The sequence below is a fragment of the Pelodiscus sinensis genome, chromosome 33 (genome assembly GCF_049634645.1).
Source record: "Pelodiscus sinensis isolate JC-2024 chromosome 33, ASM4963464v1, whole genome shotgun sequence".
Classification (NCBI taxonomy): Eukaryota; Metazoa; Chordata; order Testudines; family Trionychidae; genus Pelodiscus; species Pelodiscus sinensis.
In genome coordinates this window covers 2,777,010-2,795,152 of record NC_134743.1, presented here as the reverse complement: position 1 = coordinate 2,795,152, position 18,143 = coordinate 2,777,010, and the positions used below count along the sequence as shown (strand labels likewise).

Genomic DNA, 18,143 nt, shown 5'->3' with positions numbered 1-18,143 from the left:
GTCCTGCCATGACACCAGGGTGGGATCCTGGCCTGGGCTCTGGCAAAGGGCAGGGGCCGAGGGGCCAGACGTACGTACCTGAGAGGGCAGAGACTCCCACGCCGGCAGCTGGGGAGAGAAGAGGAAACCGTCAGGAGCAGAGAGGGGCCCTCACACCCCAAAGCTTCCCAGCCCCACAGCACCTGCGGGAAGGTGGCACTGGAAGGGGCAGATTCCAGAGCAGTTGGGGCCAGACTCGGCAGTGACAAGTGCTGGGACCCAGGAGACTAGGGGTGTCCCAGGCCAGCAGCCCATCAGCTGCCCCACCCCGCTCCGAACCCTGGTGCACAGAGGACCCCATTGGTACCGCCCCTAGTTGGCCCTCACCGAAGCAGAGCCAGAGGCCCAGAAGGTCCATGGCTGCCCCGTTGAACTGCTCCTTCCTGCCACGATCCGGTGCCAAGAGCCTCTCACCCTCCCACCAGGGCAGCCCCTTTTATGGCCTGCTCAGGGCTCAGCTGGCCAGCGAGGGAGGAGCCGGCCCGAGGGCTGGTCACAAGGGCACTTCCCGGCACCTCGCGCTGGCTCAGCACACGTCCCGGGGCAGGGCACAGCTCTGCGGTCTAGAGCGCTGCCTGCCAGTGACCCTGCAGATGTCAGTCCCTGCCTCCCCCACGGGGAGGTTTAGCTCCTTCTGGCCCCAGAGCCAGCAGGCTGGGCCCAAGGAGGGACTCTGCTCTGGACAGGGTGGGCCAGGCTGTGGTGCTGGGCCTGGGGTGGCAGAGCGGGAGGCTGGAGCGGTTGGGGAGCCCAGAGGGGCGGGAGTGGAGTCCAGCCACAGCCAGCGAGGACAAGCCAAAGTCCGAACCCTGCGCAGTACCTGGCCTGCCTCCTGCACCCTGGGCCGGGGGCCCAGACTGTCTGGACTAAGCAGCCTGGGCTCACAGCCTGGGTGGCAGAGACACCGAGACAAGCCCCCGCCTGACACAGGGTGGCAGAGAGCTGAGTCCCCCGCAGGGGAGGTGCAAGTACCCTCTCCCCTCCCCCCACACAGCATGCGTGGCGTTCGGCTCTGGCCAGCCCCTGCCTCCCTCTTACCTGCTGTCCGGTCCAGGGCGGGAGGCCCTGCATTGTGTGGAGTCCTACGCAGCCGCTTCTGCCTCAGCACGTCCCTGTCTAGGACCGGAAAATACCGTGTTACGGTCCTTTGCTTTCCGGTGACTAGCGAAGGGGACCCCGCCAGGACCCAGCCATCGCCAGGGAAACTGGGGTCCAAAAGGAAGTTCCTTAGGGATCTAACTCTGAGACACACCCCCAAGCTCAGACCTCACACCCTGCACCCACACCTGGCAGGAAGCCAGGACCCCACATGGCCCGATCCTGGCCAGCTGGCAGGAAATTTCACCTGCCCTGTGGGAAGCAGCCGGGAGCGCTGTGCACTGAGTGTCTGCAGTCTCTTCGGGTGGCTGCTAGTACACAGGGGATCCGGGTATGACTGAGTCAGGCTCTGCACTGGCAAAAAGGCCCTGCAAGCCCCCAGATTCCGCCCTGATCCCCAGGGCCACGGTGTGAGCAGGTGCCTTTCCCACAGGCCCCTAGGGACTGGGAACAGGTCTGGGAACTGGCACAAGGTGGGTGCCCTGCCCTAGCCTTTCTAGGTGACACCTCCCAGAGCGGGCATGGACCAGAGAGTCCTGGCTCCCAGTAGGGTTACCAGATGGTTTAAAAAAATACTGGACACTCTTGATCTCAGTTGGAAGGGGAGTGGGGCAGGATGGGAGGGAGTTGGGGGAAGTGGGGCTGGCCAGAGAGGGAGCAGTAGGAGAGAGAACCGGCCAGTGGGGAGCAGGGCTGGCCCGGGCGCATGCAGATCCCAGGGTGCTGCCCGTCCCGTGCATGATCCCTGTGGGGCACATGGGCAAATCTGGCCCCGGGGAATCCATCCCGGCCCTGCCTCTCCCCCGCTCTCTTCTGAGTAGTTGCGTACTGCCTGGCTGGTAGACATGCTCACGCACCATGAGCGTGTCTACTAGCCAGGCAATACGCAACTACGTACTGATACTCATGATAATAATAAAACATACTTAATTAGAAAACAGCAGACATTTCTATGTCCGGTGTTTTCTCAATTTGTTTCCCAGACAGAAAGCTCAAATCCCGGACTGTCCGGTTCAAAACCGGACACCTGGCGACCCTGGATCCCGGCCCTGCGGGGGGGTGTCAGTCGTGGAGGGTTTGTGTGGATGCTGACCGTGTCCAGGAAGCGGCACCCAGGCCCCACTTGTTCCAGCCCCAGGACCTGCCGGGTTCCTCCCTGCTGCCAGGGCAGACCGTGCAGCGCTCACCCAGCAAGGCTGCTCAGTGAGAGTCCAGCCCCCGCCCTGGAACTCCAGGCGTCCGCTTGTCCCTCCCCTGACCCAGGGCTCTCCAGGCCAGCTCACCTTGGCAGCGAGCGCCCACGTCCTCGAAGTGCTCACAGAGGTTCTCCGCATGCTTGTAGGTGCAGGTCCCCAGCGCCGCCTCCGTCCCCTGGCACTGCACGTCCATCAGCAGGACAGGCTGTGACTCAGGGCCCGGGCCGAACACGCTGCTATTCGTCGCTCCCACGGCCTGTCCGCAGCCCAGCTGCCTGCACACCACGGCCACGTCCTTCTCGTCCCAGCCGTCGTCACACACGGTGCCCCAGCGCCCGGCCACAAGCACCTCCACTCGCCCGGCACAGCCGTGGGGGCCCCCCACAAGCCTGACTTCTGGAAAAGCAAACAGCTGCTGGGATGCTTGCCCAGCCCAATGCAAGGCATCGCCAGCGAATGCAAAACAGGGCAGAACGGGCTTCCCCCATGACCCTGGGCCCCTCGCCTGCATTTGCCTCCAGCACCTACCGGTCACTGAGCCCCACAGAGGGGCACAGAATCAGAGCTCCTGCTGTGCAGAAGGAAACTGAGGCACAGAGACAGGACTTGGCTTACTCCTAATCACACAGTAAACTTTGAATAGAGCAAGGAATATAACGTCCCTCCACTCTAACCACTAGACCCCACTCTCTATGCAGAGCCAGGGACAGATCCCTGCCCACCCCAGCTTCTAGCCACCTTTGCCTTTAAACACCAGTCCCTACTCCCCTCCTAGAGACAAGGACAGAAGCTTGGTCACTGGCTCACGGGGAATGGGGATCAAGACGAGGATGGGTCCGAACTAGACTCCTGGATCTGCGTCTGTCCCTTCCCCACCAGCTCTTCCCAGTGCCACTCGCCTCCATTTCCACTCAGCAGTGTGTGCATTGAACACCCAGCACTCCCCGCATCCCTGGGGAGAGATGGGAGGTCTGCCCTGGAGATCGGCCGCCTATCAGCAGAGCACACAGCTCCTGAGCAGTCACAGTCGTGCCCCTGTTGTGGGGCCAGCGCTTGTAGTTAGAGGGGAGACACCCTGACTCACTCCAGTGCCAGCTGCACCTGTCCCTACCGGCCCCCGCTCATTGGCATACACCACTGACTGCCCCTCCGTGGGGGAACTGGTTACACTCCCCGGCTCTGTCATTTGCATCCGCATTGCCCAGAGCTGCCAGCCTGGAGAGTGTCCATGGGCGTGTGACGCAGCGGGGACTGTGACCATTTCTGTAGCCACAGTGTCACTCCGGTTGTGCTTTCACTGGTTGCTTTGTGGTGCTGTGTGTGATTGTTACTGTCCTGTGCTGTTCTGTAGTGACAGTGTGTGTGCGCGCAGTGCCTAGCGGAGGATGGGGTCTCTGGGGGAGGACTCCTGAGGGAGGCGCAGAGGGAATGGCCCAGGCCAGCCTGACCCCTGAGCTAGATGAGGGGTTCAGTCAGGGGGCACTCTGCCTGGGGAGCAGGACAAAGGAAGAAGAGGGGCTGCCTAGAGGGCTGTGACCAGTTGCTGGGGGTGTGAGAGTTTCCGGCTGGCTTAGGGAGAGGGGAGTCTACCTGGCTAGGGGGGCCGAGCAGGGGCCCTGCCTCTGGGCCCCCCTCTGCCCCAGATGGATTGTACTGAATGCTCCTGGTAACAACCAGGCTGGGCTACGCTGTGTCCCCGTCAACCGATAACCCTTCTGTTCTACCTGCCGGCTGAGTCACGTCTGGCTGCGGATGGGGGGTGCCGGGCCCAGTGACTCCCACGCTCCGGACACCATGATCACAGCATGTGCCCCGGGATTTAAATATCCTGCGCTTGATTTGCATCTTCCCGGACGGTTGCCATTTTTTGAAATTTACAAGTCCGGACAAATTGCCCGCGTCTACATGCAGCAGGGACCCGGTACTTAGAATTAAAGCCCTAAATCAAATTACCTGTTATTCCTGCTGCAAGGAGGTGTAACGGGTAGTTTGAACTAGGGGGCTAGTGTAGACATTCCCCTAGTGAAATAGTTTTTCCTAATATCCAACCTGGACCTCTCCCACCACAACTTGAGACCATTGCTCCTTGTTGTTCCATCTGTCACTACTGAGAACAGCCTCTCTCCATCCTCTCTGGAACCTCCCTTCAGGAAGTTGAAGGCTGCTATCAAATCCTAGAGCCACACTCCACTTTGCTCTGGTTCTGCGCTTGAACCCGGGCAGCCGCCTCGCTCCCATTGCATGCTGGGATCTGCCCTAGGGCAGCCACCTCTCCAAAGCTCTGCTATAGCCACCTCTGCACAGGCCATGCTGTGATGCCAGTGGGTGGGATCCTCGCCTCCAAAGGGCAGGTGTTGGGGAGACAGACACTCCCAGGCCGGTGGTTGGGGCAAAGAGGCGAAATCATCACTAGTGGGCCCCACGGCTCCAGCGGGAAGGTGGGGCCAGGCGGGGCAGAGTCCAGAGCAGTTGGGGCCAGACATGGCAGTGACAGGTGCTGCGACCCAGAACACTGCGGCAGCCCCAGGCCGGCTGCCCATCGGCTGCTCCACCCCGCTCCTAACCCTGGTGCACCGGGCAGCCCCATCAGGGCCTGGCTCTGCAGCTCAGACTGAGCCCTGCTCCCTGTGCGAGGGCATGGGGCAGGGTTCAGCCACAGCCCCAAGGGAGAACTGGCGAGCTCTGTGTGCCCCCACCAGGGATGCAGCCAGCTGGCAGGTACCTTACGTAGCCAGTGTCACCCTCACCAAAGCAGAGGCAGAGGCAGAACTGGAGTCCATGGCTCCCCGGGGAAAGCTGTCAGGGAGCCCTGCACACTTCCCCTGTGCTGCTTGGGTGACTGTTAATACGCAGAGGATCCGGGTACGACTGTGTCAGGCTCTTTCACTAGCAAAAAGGCCACGTGAGCCCCCAGATTCCTCCCTGAGCCCCAGGTCTGGGTGCGGGCAGGTGCCTTTCCCACAGGCCCCTAGGAACTGGGAAGAGGTTGGGGCAACTAAAGCTCTAGGAACGGGCACAAGGTGACACCTCCCCGAGCCAGCGATGGACCCCAGGAGACCTGGCTCCCGGCCCTGCTGGGGGGTGTCAGTCACGGAGAGTTTGTGTGGATGCTGACCGTGTCCAGAAAGCGGCACCCAGGCCCTGCTTCTCCCAAACCCAGGACGTGCCATGTCCCTCCCTGCCCCCAGGGCAGACCGTGCAGCCACCAGCTCTTCCCAATGTGTCTCACCCCCGTTTCCACTCAGCAGTGTGTGCATTGAAAACCCAGCTCTCCCCGCGTCACTGGGGAGAGATGGGGGGGTCTGCCCTGGAGATCGGCTGCCTGCTGGCAGAGCACACGGCTCCTGAGCAGTCACGGTCGTGCCCCTGTTGTGGGGTCAGTGCTGGTAGTTGGAGGGGAGAGACCCTGACTCACTCCAGTGCTAGTTGCACCTGCCCCTACCGGCCCCCGGTTCAGTCAGGGGGCACTCTGCCTGGGGAGCAGGACAAAGAAAGAAGAGGGGCTGCCTAGAGGGCTGTGACCAGTTGCTGGGGGTGTGAGAGTTTCCGGCTGGCTTAGGGAGAGGGGAGTCTACCTGGCTAGGGGGGCCAGGCAGGGGCCCTGGCTCTGGGCCCCCCTCTGCCCCAGATGGATTGTACTGAATGCTCCTGGTAACAACCAGTCTGGGCTACACTGTGTCCCCGTCAACCAATAGCCCTTCTGTCCTACCTGCCGGCTGAGTCACGTCTGGCTGCAGATGGGGGTGCCGGGCCCGGTGACTCCCACACTCTGAACACCATGATCACAGCATGTGACCCGTGTGCAGGGATACAATGGGAGCCTGGGTCAGTGTGACAACAAGAGGGCATCCCATGGGGAGAGGGGCCACCCTGACCTGAGAGATGGGGCTAGATTCTCCTTTAACACACAGGGGGCTTGGAGAGCAGGGGGCTTCTTCATATGGTGCAGTGTGGTGGGGTGGGGTGCGGTGAAGTGGGGTGGGGTGGGGTGCGGTGGAGTGGGGTGGGGTGGGGTGGAGTGGGGTGAGTTTGTGCTGTGATTGGTAGGGGCTGTGATTGGCAGGTGGAAACTGTTGGCTTCTAATTAAAGTTTGAATTGTAGAAGCCTCTGCTGATTGGCTGAGCCTTGGTAGGGGGAGGGGCTTTATAAGACAGTGGGCAAGCGACCAAGGAGCTTGCGAACAGGTGATTGCTAACAGGGAGTTTTGAGAGGGAGTTGGGAAGGGGAGAGGGAAGGGCGGGAGGTTCTCTTGTCTTTCTTTTTAAATCCCTTCTCCAGGACAGCAGCGATGGTTGATGATGCGTCTGCTGCTGTTGTTACCTGCACGGCGTGTGCCATGTTTGTCTTCCTCCCGGAAGAAAGAACGGATTTCATCTGCACCAAGTGCAAGCTGGTCGAGATTTTGGAAGAAAAAATTAGAGGACTGGAGGCCCAAGTGTCGACCTTACGCTTGATCAGAGAGGATGAAGACTTCCTCGATAGAAGGCAGCAATTGATCCTTCAAGCACGGCAGGCAGAGGAGCCAGTGAGGGCAGTACGCGACCAAGAGGAGAACTGGCAGCATGTAACTTCTAGAAGGGGAAAAAGGCCAGCACGGGATTCCCCCGATGCTATAGAGGTAAGCAATCGCTTTCAAGCTCTCTCCACAGGCTCTGCAGTGCTGAATGCTCTGGAAGGGACCTCACAAGGTAGAAACCAGAAGGGAGCACCATCTACTGAAAGGCATGGGATGCGTAGTCCTAGGGATGGGGGTTCCACGGCCACCACCTCCAAAAGGAAACGACGGGTGGTGGTGGTCGGGGACTCCCTCCTAAGAGGGACTGAGCCATCCCTCTGCCGTCCGGACCTGGAATCTCGAGAGGTGTGCTGCTTACTGGGAGCTCGCATTCGGGATGTCACTGAGAGGCTTAGCAAGCTGATCAAACCTTCAGATCGCTACCCCTTCCTGCTTCTCCATGTAGGAACGAATGATACGGCCAAGAATGACCTTGAGCGGGTTGCTGCGGATTATGTAGCACTGGGAAGAAGGATCCAAGACTTTGGAGCGCAAGTGGTGTTCTCGTCCATCCTCCCTGTTGAAGGGAAAGGACTGGACAGGGATCGTCGAATTGAGGAAGTCAATGTGTGGTTGCGCAGGTGGTGTCGCAGAGAGGGCTTTGGTTTCTTCGACCATGGGACTCTGTTCCGGGCGGAAGGATTGTTAGGAAGAGATGGGATCCACCTAACGAAGAGAGGAAGGAGCATCTTCGCGGGCAGGCTTGCGAACCTAGTGAGGAGGGCTTTAAACTAGGTTCGTCGGGGGACGGTGACCAAAACCCTGAGGGGAGTGGGAAAGTCAGATACCGGGAAGAAATGCATAGAGCAAGGAGCGAGAAAGGAGGACCTCTGTTTCGAATGGAGAAGATAGGACGATCAACTGGTTACCTGAAGTGTTTGTACACTAATGCGAGAAGCCTGGGCAACAAGCAGGAAGAACTGGAGGCCCTGGCCCAGGCCAAGAAATATGATTTAATTGGGATAACAGAGACTTGGTGGGATGACTCGCATGACTGGAGCGCTGTCATGGAAGGGTATAGATTGTTCAGGAAGAATAGGCAGGGGAGAAAAGGAGGAGGAGTTGCACTATATGTAAGAGAGCACTATGATTGCTCTGAACTCCAGTATAAAGATGGAGAAAAACTTGTTGAAAGTCTATGGGTCAGGTTTAAAGGAGCAAACAGCAGTGATGTTGTGGTTGGTGTCTGCTACAGGCCACCGAACCAGGTGGATGAGGTAGATGAGGCTTTCTTCGAACAACTGAGCGAAGCTTCCAGATCGCAGGCCCTGGTTCTCATGGGGGACTTTAATCACCCTGACATCTGTTGGGAAACCAATACGGCAGTACACAGGCAATCCAGGAAGTTTTTGGAGAATGTTGGGGATAACTTCTTGGTACAAGTGCTGAAGGATCCGACCAGGGGCCGTGCACAGCTTGACCTTCTCCTCACAAACAGGGAGGAACTAATAGGGGACATAGAGGTGGGTGACAACCTGGGAAGCAGTGATCATGAGATGGTAGATTTCAGGATCCTGACCAAAGGAAGGAGAGTAGTAAAATACACACCTTGGACTTCAAAAAAGCAGATTTTGACTCCCTCAGAGATCTGATGGAAAGAATCCCCTGGGATGTTAACATGAAGGGGAAAGGAGTCCAGGACAGCTGGCAGTATTTTAAAGAAGCCTTATTGAAGGCACAGAAAGAAACCATCCCGACACGTAGCAAGAGAGGCAAACCTGGTAGGAGACCGGATTGGCTTACAGGGGAAATCCTTGGTGTACTTAAGCACAAAAAGGAAGCTTACAGAAAGTGGAAACTTGGACAAATGACTAGGGAGGAGCTTAAATGTATAGTTCGAGAATGCCGGGGGGTTATCAGGAAGGCGAAAGCGCAAATGGAGTTGCGACTGGCTAAGGATGTGAAGGATAACAAGAAAGGTTTCTACAGGCATGTCAACAAGAAGAAGGTGATCAGAGAGGGTGTGCAGTCCCTAATGGATGAAGGAGGTAACCTAGTGACAGAGGATGTGGGGAAAGCTGAAGTACTCAATGCTTTCTTTGCCTCTGTATTCACGGACAAGGTCGGCTCCTGGACTTCTGTGCTAAGCGACGCAAGATGGGAAGAAGATGGACAGCCCTTGTTGGGTAAAGAACATGTTAGGAACCATTTAGAAAAACTAAACGTACACAAATCCATGGGTCCAGACTTAATGCACCCAAGGGTACTGAAGGAGTTGGCAAATGTCATTGAGGAGCCTTTGGCCATTATCTTTGAAAAGTCGTGGAGATCGGGCGAAATCCCGGATGATTGGAAAAAGGCAAATGTAGTGCCCATCTTCAAAAAAGGGAAGAAGGACGATCCAGGGAACTATAGGCCGGTCAGTCTTACCTCGGTTCCTGGAAAAATCATGGAAGGGATCATAAAGGAATCCATTTTGACACACTTGAATGAGAGGAAAGTGATCAGGAATAGTCAGCATGGATTCACAAAGGGCAAGTCGTGCTTGACCAATCTGATCAGCTTCTATGATGAGGTAACTGGCTCAGTGGACATGGGAAAGTCAGTGGATGTTATATACCTTGACTTTAGCAAGGCTTTTGATACGGTCTCCCACAATATTCTTGCCAGCAAGTTAAGGGAATGCGGATTGGATAAATGGACGGTAAGATGGATAGAAAGATGGCTAGAAGGCCGGGCCCAGCGGGTAGTGATCAACGGTTCGATGTCAGGATGGCGGTCGGTTTCTAGCGGAGTGCCCCAAGGTTTGGTTCTAGGACCGGTTTTGTTCAATATCTTTATTAATGACCTGGATGAGGGGATAGATTGAACCCTCAGCAAGTTTGCAGATGACACTAAGCTAGGGGGAGAGGTAGATACGCTTAAGGGCAGAGATAGGGTCCAGAGTGACTTAGACAAATTGGAGGATTGGGCCACTAGAAATCTCATGAGATTCAACAAAGACAAGTGTAGAGTCCTGCACTTGGGACGGAAGAATCCCAAGCATAGTTACAGGCTGGGGACCAACCAGTTAAGTAGTAGTTCTGCAGAAAAGGACCTGGGGGTTACAGTGGATGAGAAGCTAGATATGAGTCAACAGTGTGCCCTTGTAGCCAAGAAGGCTAATGGCATATTAGGATGCATTAAGAGGAGCATTGCCAGCAGATCCAGAGATGTCATTATTCCCCTTTATTCGGCTTTGGTGAGGCCACATCTGGAGTACTGTGTCCAGTTCTGGGCCCCCCACTACAAAAAGGATGCGGATGCATTGGAGAGGGTCCAGCGGAGGGCAACCAAAATGATTAGGGGTTTGGAGCATATGACCTACGAGGAGAGGCTGAGGGACTTGGGTCTGTTTAGTCTGCAGAAGCGAAGAGTGAGGGGGGACTTGATAGCAGCCTTCAACTTCCTGAAGGGAGGTTCCAAAGAGGATGGAGAGAGGCTGTTCTCAGTAGTGACAGATGGCAGAACAAGGAGCAATGGTCTCAAGTTGTGGTGGGAGAGGTCCAGGTTGGATATTAGGAAAAACTATTTCACTAGGGGGGTGGTGAAGCATTGGAATGGGTTCCCTAGGGAAGTAGTGGAGTCTCCATCCCTAGAGGTGTTTAAGTCTCGGCTTGACAAAGCCCTGGCCGGGTTGATTTAGATGGGATTGGTCCTGCCTAGAGCGGAGGGCTGGACTTGACGACCTTCTGAGGTCTCTTCCAGTTCTGATTCTATGATAAGGGGATGGTTGGATGAAATAACATGATCTTGGTAACTAATTGACCATTCATTACCAGTTGGAAATAGGTCAATGGAGGGATGATAGGAGTTGCTATAGGGAACTTTCTGGGTGTCTGGCTGGTGAGTCTTGCCCACATGCTCAGGGTTTAGCTGATCGCCATATTTGGGGTCAGGAAGGAATTTTCCTCCAGGGTAGATTGGCAGAGGCCCTGGAGGTTTTTCGCCTTCCTCTGTAGCATTGGGCACAGATCACAGCTGAAGGACTCTCTGCATGTTGGGGCCTTCAAAGTATTGGAAGGCTTCAATATCTGAGACATAGGTGAGAGGATTATTCTAAGAGGGGTGGGCGAGATTCTGTGGCCTGCACTGTGCAGGGGGTCAGACTAGATGATCATAATGGTCCCTTCTGACCTTAAAGTCTATGAGTCTATGGGTGGGGTGCGGTGGGGTGGGGTGCGGTGGGGTGGGGTGGGGTGATGTGGGGTGCGGTGATGTGGGGTGCGGTGTGGTGCGGTGGAGTGGGGTGCGGTGGGGTGGGGTGATGTGGGGTGGGGTGATGTGGGGTGGGGTGTGGTGCGGTGGGGTGCGGTGCGGTGGGGTGGGGTGATGTGGGGTGGGGTGGGGTGCGGTGGGGTGCGGAGGGGTGGGGTGTGGTGCGGTGGGGTGGGGTGGGGTGGAGTGGGGATGGGGTCGTGTCTGGCAGATCCCAGTGCAGGACGGGACCAGCAGCACAAGGACAAACCAGAGCAGCTGGGGCTGGAGGAACAAGGTGATGTCACCTCCTCTGGGGAGCGGCCCCACGGCGAGGAGTCCCATAGGAGGGAACGTCTAGTTCCATGCTCCAGCTGGCTCTAGTTCTGTGCTTGAACCCAGGCAGCCTCCTCACTCCCATTGCATGCTGGGACTTTGCTCAGGCAGCTGCCTCATTCCCATTGGATGCTGGAACCGGCATACGGGCAGCAACCTTGCTCCCATTGCATGCTGGGAGCTGCCCTAGGGCAGCCACCACCCCAAAGCACGGCGGTGGCCACTTTTGCGCAGGGCATGCTGTGATGCCAGTGGGTGGGATCCAGGCCTGGGCTCTGCCAAAGGGCAGGTGCCGGGGAGACAGACACTCCCAGGCCGGCAGATGCGGGGAGGAGGCAAAACCATCAGGAGCTCTAGGAACTGGCCCAAGGTGGGTGCCCTGCCCTAGCCTGTCTAGGTGACACCTCCCCGAGCCAGCGATGGACCCCAGGAGCAGGGGCGGATATAGGGCAGGACGAGCGGGGCGGCCGCCCCGGGCCCCGCGCTTCAAGAAGCCCCGCGCATGCGCCATGGCAAAGGGGGGCCCCGCGAAATTGGGCTGCTCTGGGCCCCACAAAAATGATCATCTGCCCCTGCCCAGGAGTCCTTGCTCACGGGGGGTGGGGGGATCGTGGTCGTGTGGACACTGACCATGGCCAGGAAGTAGGGTTGCCAGGTGTCCGGTTTTGAGGAATTATCCATGTCCAGTGTTTTCTAAATAAGATGTGATGTGCCACTGTGATGTCATGGCAAGTGTGTCCGGTATTATTGTGGAAACCATCTGGCAACCCTGCCAGGAAGCGGCGCCCAGGCCCTGCTTCTCCCAACCCCAGGACGTGCCATGTCCCTCCCTGCCACCAGGCCAGACCGTGCAGCGCTCACCCAGCAAGGCTGCTCAGTCAGAGCCCAGCCCCCGCCCTGGGACCCCAGACGTCCGCTTGTCCCTCCCCTGACCCAGGGCTCTCCAGGCCAGCTCACCTTGGCAGCGAGCGCCCACATCCTCGAAGTGCTCACAGAGGTTCTCCGCATGCTTGTAGGTGCAGGTCCCCAGCGCCGCCTCCGTCCCCTGGCACTGCACGTCCATCATCAGGACAGGCTGTGACTCAGGGCCCGGGCCGAACACGCTGCTATTCGTCGCTCCCACGGCCTGTCCACAGCCCAGCTGCCTGCACACCACGGCCACGTCCTTCTCGTCCCAGCCGTCGTCACACACGGTGCCCCAGCGCCCGGCCACAAGCACCTCCACTCGCCCGGCACAGCCGTGGGGGCCCCCCACAAGCCTGACATCTGGAAAAGCAAACAGCAGCTGGGACGCCTACTCCGGGCTGCAGTGGAGCCCCAGATGCTGACTTGAGAGGCGGGGCTAGATTGGGTGCTGATGCCTTTGCTCCCCTGGATCCAGCGCAGGGTGTCGGGCTGATCCCAGTGCAGGCTGGGACCGTGAGCACAAAGACAAACCAGAGCGGCTGGGGCTGGGAGAAGAAGAGGAGGTCCCCCACCAAGAGAATGGATCCCGCGGCAAGAAGCCCCATAGCCAGCAGCTCTTAGAACTGGGGTATCCAATGCCCTAGCCCAGGGCTACTCAGCACGCGGCTCGTGGGCTGCATGTGGCCCAGGCCCATTTGTCTGTGGCCCATGGGTGGGAGCCAAACAAAAATGTGGTCACTATAACGGTCTTCTGTTGAGATGTGTTTTAGTAGTTAAATCCCTGGACTGTCATTGCTCATTACAAGTGCAATACGGGTGGAAATCAGGTAACTGCTGCATTTTATTACTATCGGCAGAACTGACTTACAGCTGTGTACTCTTGCCTTAATCTTTGCATTCCTACCTGTCAGTGTGAAAGAAGCTGTTTGCATGCACATGCAACCACACTTAAGATGTGGCCCTCGGCAGGTGCTGTGAGTATCATTGCGGCCTCCAGGGCTTCCAAAGCTGAGTAGCCCTGCCCCAGCCACTAGCCACATGTAGCTATTTGGCCAGTTAAGTGTGGCTAGTTGGCTTGAACTATGTATCCGGTTGACTGTAGCTCATCTGCTATAGTGGCTACTGCTTCAGGACTGGTTGGACACCACAGTCTTAGAGCCACGCTCCAGTTTGTTCCTCTTGTGTGCTTGAACCCAGGCAGCCCCTTGCTCCCACTGCATGCTGGGACTGCCCTAGGGAGCTCCTTGTTCCCATTGCCTTGCACCACCCCAAAGCTTCCCCCCCTCACAGCACCTGCAAGAAGGTGGTGCCAGGCTGGCTGCCCATGAGCTGCTCTGCCCCACGGTGATGTTATTGGATTTTAATGTGAGCAGGCAGATCAGTGATGCTCCCACTGGTGGGTTTGCCCCAAATTCTGCGTAAGATGGGCCATGGGAGGCGTCTAAGGAAAGCTCGTGCTTTGCGGATTCTGTCTACGCTGCTCACATCCATGTATGATTTTCATGGGTCAAGTTACGGATACGGGCTCTGTACTTATATTTTTAACGTTCTCTGACTGGGAGACAGCAGAAGGCGTCATCCACCTATTGGTTGGGGGGCTGTGGCCCAATGAATAGTGAATGCTGCATGGACAAAGGCTCTTAAGCGTTGCCAATTGACACCTGAGGAGCACACGCTGGGCCTTGGTCTGCGAAGGACACACCTGGATACTCCCTGGCTCCTTGTCTAGAAAGGACATAGGCTATGTCTACACTATAGAGTTTTTCTGGGATACCTTTTGGATCAGTTTCTGAAAAAGTGGGCACGCTTTTTTGTAGGCCCTGTATCCCTCATTCTATGAGGAATAAGGGATCTTCCGAAAGAGGAGGTTTTCCCCACATTTGGCACCCGTGTAGATGGGCCAAATGTCGGAAAAGCCTCTTCTGAAAAAAGAATCGGGTAAAGGTATGCAAATTGCAGTTCACCATTTGCGACCTTCTTCCGAAAATAACCTGCAGTGTAGACATCGCCTTAAACTAGTTTAGTGGTCATGTGACCAGCCCCATTTTGGGAGGCCCCAGCACCCAGGGGGACAATGGAATTCCCTCTGCAGGGACAAGGTTAGAAAAGGATCCTGGGCTTACTCTCCGCTCCAGAAGAACCTTTGCCAGAGACAGAGCTGGGCAGGAGCGTCGACCCGGCCGACCGTCCATGCACTCCAGAGACGGTTACACTGGCAGGTTGTTCCATCTCTGCTAGGCCTGCATCAGGGACTTGGTGATTGGCGCATGTCATGTGATCACTTTAACAATCTCATTCTCCACCTTGTCTTTCCTTTTATTAATACACCCTTAGATTTCAGATGCTACAGGCCTGGCCCAGCGTGCGCTTTTGGGTAAGAGCTGAGGTACAAATTGAGCCGGGACTGGGGCTGGCCCTTGGGACTGGGAGAACCTGTTCGGAGTCAGTGAGATCGGTCTGATAACCCCTCCTCTGTGTAAGGAGCGGTGCCGGCTGTGGCACGGGTGAAGCTGGAGTGTCTAAGGGGATTGCGTGTGTGACTTCCTACTGGCCACACTGGCAGCTGAAGTGGTTTGTGTGTGGCTAGCTTGGCACCTTATAGAGAAGGGCCCCAGTCTAGGGCTGTAAGTAACCCTGGCTGTAAGAATTCTCCCTGATGTGACCCTCTCAGCGGTGCCCCGACCACCTGGCATGTTACACCTGCTCCTAACCCTTGTGCACAGACCAGCCCCACCGGGGCCCTACCAGCACAGACTGATCCACACTCCCTGTGCAGGGGACTCAGCAGGGCAGGGCTCAGCCCAGGGCGAGAACAGGTGAACTCTCTGTGCTCCCACCAGGGAAACACCCGGCTGGCGGGCGCTTTACGCACCCAGTGACATCATCACCAAAGCAGAGCCAGAGGCAGAGCCGCGGGTCCCCAGGGTGAGCCATCAGAGAGCCCTGCACACTTAGGGGGTGTGTTCCGATCTAGGTACCACTGTCAGGCTCTTTCATTGGTGCAAATCCCCTGCAAACCCCCAGGTTCCTCCCTGAGCCCCAGGGCCTGGCGGAGGGCAGGTGCCTTTCTCACAGGCCCCTAAGAACTGGGAGCAGAGCGGGGTTCCTTGAGCTCTAGGAACTGGGACAAGGTGGGTGCCCTGCCCTAGTGTATGTAGGTGACACCTCCCAGAGCCAGGAACAGAACCGAGGAGACCTGGCTCCCAGCCCCCAACCCACTAGGCCCCACTTCCCTCCCAGAGCCAGGGACAGACCCCAGGAGTCCTGGCTCCCAGCCCCCAACCCACTCGGCCCCACTTCCCTCCCAGAGCCGGAGATGGACCCCAGGAGTCCTGACTCCCAGCCCTGCTGGGGGCTGTCAGTCGCGGGCAGTGTGTGTGGTCACTAATCCTGCTGCAGGAAGGAGTTTTCTGTTCATAACCGCTTCAGGTCAGCTCACCTTGGCAGCGAACCCCCGCGTCCTCGTCATGCTCACAGTGGTGTCCTGCATCCGTGTACGTGCAGGTCCCCAGAGCCGCCTCCGTCCCCTGGCACTGCACGTCCGTCAGCAGGACAGGCTGTGATTCGGACCCTGGGCCGAACACGCTGCTACTCAGGGACTCCACAGCCTGCCCGCAGCCCAGCTGCCTGCACACCACGGCCACGTCCTTCTCGTCCCAGCCGTCGTCACACACGGTGCCCCAGCGCCCGGCCACAAGCACCTCCACTCGCCCGGCGCAGCCGTGGGGGCCCCCCACCAGCCTGACATCTGGCAAAGGAAACAGCTGCTGGGACGCCTGCTTCAGGGCTGCGGGGTTAAGGCCCAGCCCAGCGTGAGGCATCGCCAGCGAGTGCAGAACAGGGCAGAACGGGCTTCCCCCGTGACCCTGGGCCCTTGTCCTGCACCTCCATGTCTGCACAGGCAGGTCACTGAGCCCCAGGACATGCTGAAGCCTCATTGCCCCTCCTTTGCAGAAGGGAAACTGAGGCATGCAGCCAGGACTTGACTTACTCCTGGTCACACCAAGAGCCTTGTACAGAGCAGGGACTAGAACCTCCCTCCACTCCACACACTGGGGAGAGAAGGGGGAGGGTCTCCCCTGGAGATCAGCTGCCTGCCTGCAGAGCACACGGCTCCTGGGCAGTCAGGGCCGTGCCCCTGCTGTGGAGCCAGGGCTGGCAGTTGGAGGGCAAAACAAGGTGAGCGTGTCCCTACCTGCCCCCGCTCATTTGCATACACCACTCACTGCCTCCCCCTCTGCCCAGGGAACTGGTTGCACTTCCCGGCGCTCTCTTTTGTATCCACACTGCCCAGCGCTGCCCAGCCTGGACAGGTCCCATGGGCCCTGCTGTCAGCATGCGGCCAAGTGCTGGGTCAGGGCTGGGATACAATGTGGGCCCCAGGTCAGTGGGACAACAAGGGGGTGCCCCATGGGGAGAGGGGCCACCCTGACCGGGGAGATGGAGTTAGATTGTGTGTGAACACACGGGGCAGCTTGGCGAGTGAGGAGCTCCCTGTGGAAAGTTATTTGGTGGTGTCTGGGAGGGAGGGTTATTTTTGTATTATTATTAATATTATTCTATACCAAAATGCCCCCCCCCCCAGCTCCGGTCGGCACAGCTGACTGGGCTATCGACTGTCCAGGTGGTGGAGCTGGCAGGCTCCCTGCTGGGGGTGGGCAAACAGCTGGGGGTCTGCTCCCCTGGATCCAGCGCAGGGGGTCTGGCAAGTCCCAGTGCAGGCTGGGCCTGGCAGCACAAGGACAAACCAGAGCGGCTGGACGGGGAGAAAATGAGTCCCATAGTGGGCAGCTCCTAGAGCCTCGCTCCCATTGCATGCTGGGACCTGCCCTCGGGTAACTGACTTTGCAAAGCTGGTCGTGCTCACCGCTGTTCAGGCCCTGCCGTGACACCAGGGTGGGATCCTGGCCTGGGCTCTGGCAAAGGGCAGGGGCCGAGGGGCCAGACGTACGTACCTGAAGGGGCAGAGACTCCCACGCCGGCAGCTGGGGAGAGAAGAGGAAACTGTCAGGAGCAGAGAGGGGCCCTCGCACCCCAACACGGTTCCTGCAGAAAGGTGGCGCCAGGCGGAGCAAAGTCCAGAGCGGTTGGGGCCAGTCACAGCAGTGACAGGTGCAGGCACCCATGAGACCGGCGCAACCCCAGGCTGCTTGGCCCCCCTCTTAACCCTGGTGCACAGAGAAGCCCCATCAGGGCCCAGCCCGTCCCCGCCAGCACCTCCCACAATTGGCTGGGGCCTGACACCCCCAAGGGGCCCTCACCAAAGCAGAGCCAGAGGCCCAGCCGCAGGTCCATGGCTGCCCGAGCGAGTGGTTCCTTCGTGCCACGATCCAGTGCCAAGAGCATCTCACCCTCCCACTCAGGGCAGCCCCTTTTACGGCCTGTGCAGGGCTCTGCCGGCCAGCGAGGGAGGAGCCGGAGGGAGGGGCCGGCCCACGGGCTGGTCTCAAGGGCACTTCCCCGCGCCTTGCGCTGGCTCAGCACATCCCGGGGCAGGGCACAGCTCTGCGGCCTAGAGCGTTTCCTGCCAGTGACCCTGCGCCGCAGGGAGGGGGCTGGGATCTCAGTGGGGGCTCTGTCCTGGTGCAGTTGGGGCTGTCCCGGGATCCCATTAGCCCCGGCTCTGGGAGAGGAGTGGGGCTCGGTGGTTATAGGAGACAGGGCAGGGTAGTTGCTGCGAGCCAGGACTCCTGGGTTCTCACCCCAGCTGTGGAAGAGGAGTAGGATCTGCTGGTGCCCGGCCCTCTGAAAGGAGTGGCAGGGGTCTGGTGATTTACAGTAGGGGGCTGAGGCAACAAATTGTATGGCCCTGTCTGCCACCCCACACGCTCCCCTC

At 58.3% G+C, this 18,143-nt stretch overlaps 1 protein-coding gene across 1 annotated transcript in view; it reads right to left on the bottom strand.

The window, feature by feature from the left end:
• The window catches only part of LOC102449031 (scavenger receptor cysteine-rich domain-containing protein DMBT1-like), a 91,151-nt gene extending 73,446 nt beyond the window's left edge, over positions 1–17,705 (bottom strand). The window contains exons 1-7 of the mRNA XM_075914361.1: positions 17,569–17,705; positions 17,263–17,292; positions 15,747–16,055; positions 12,359–12,667; positions 2,421–2,729; positions 1,078–1,155; positions 79–108 (exon numbers count right to left, since the gene is read on the bottom strand). Coding sequence (XP_075770476.1) covers positions 79–108; positions 1,078–1,155; positions 2,421–2,729; positions 12,359–12,667; positions 15,747–16,055; positions 17,263–17,292; positions 17,569–17,653 — 1,150 coding nt within the window. The 5' untranslated portion in view covers positions 17,654–17,705. The remainder of the gene's footprint in view (positions 1–78; positions 109–1,077; positions 1,156–2,420; positions 2,730–12,358; positions 12,668–15,746; positions 16,056–17,262; positions 17,293–17,568) is intronic.
• Positions 17,706–18,143: the final 438 nt, after the last annotated feature.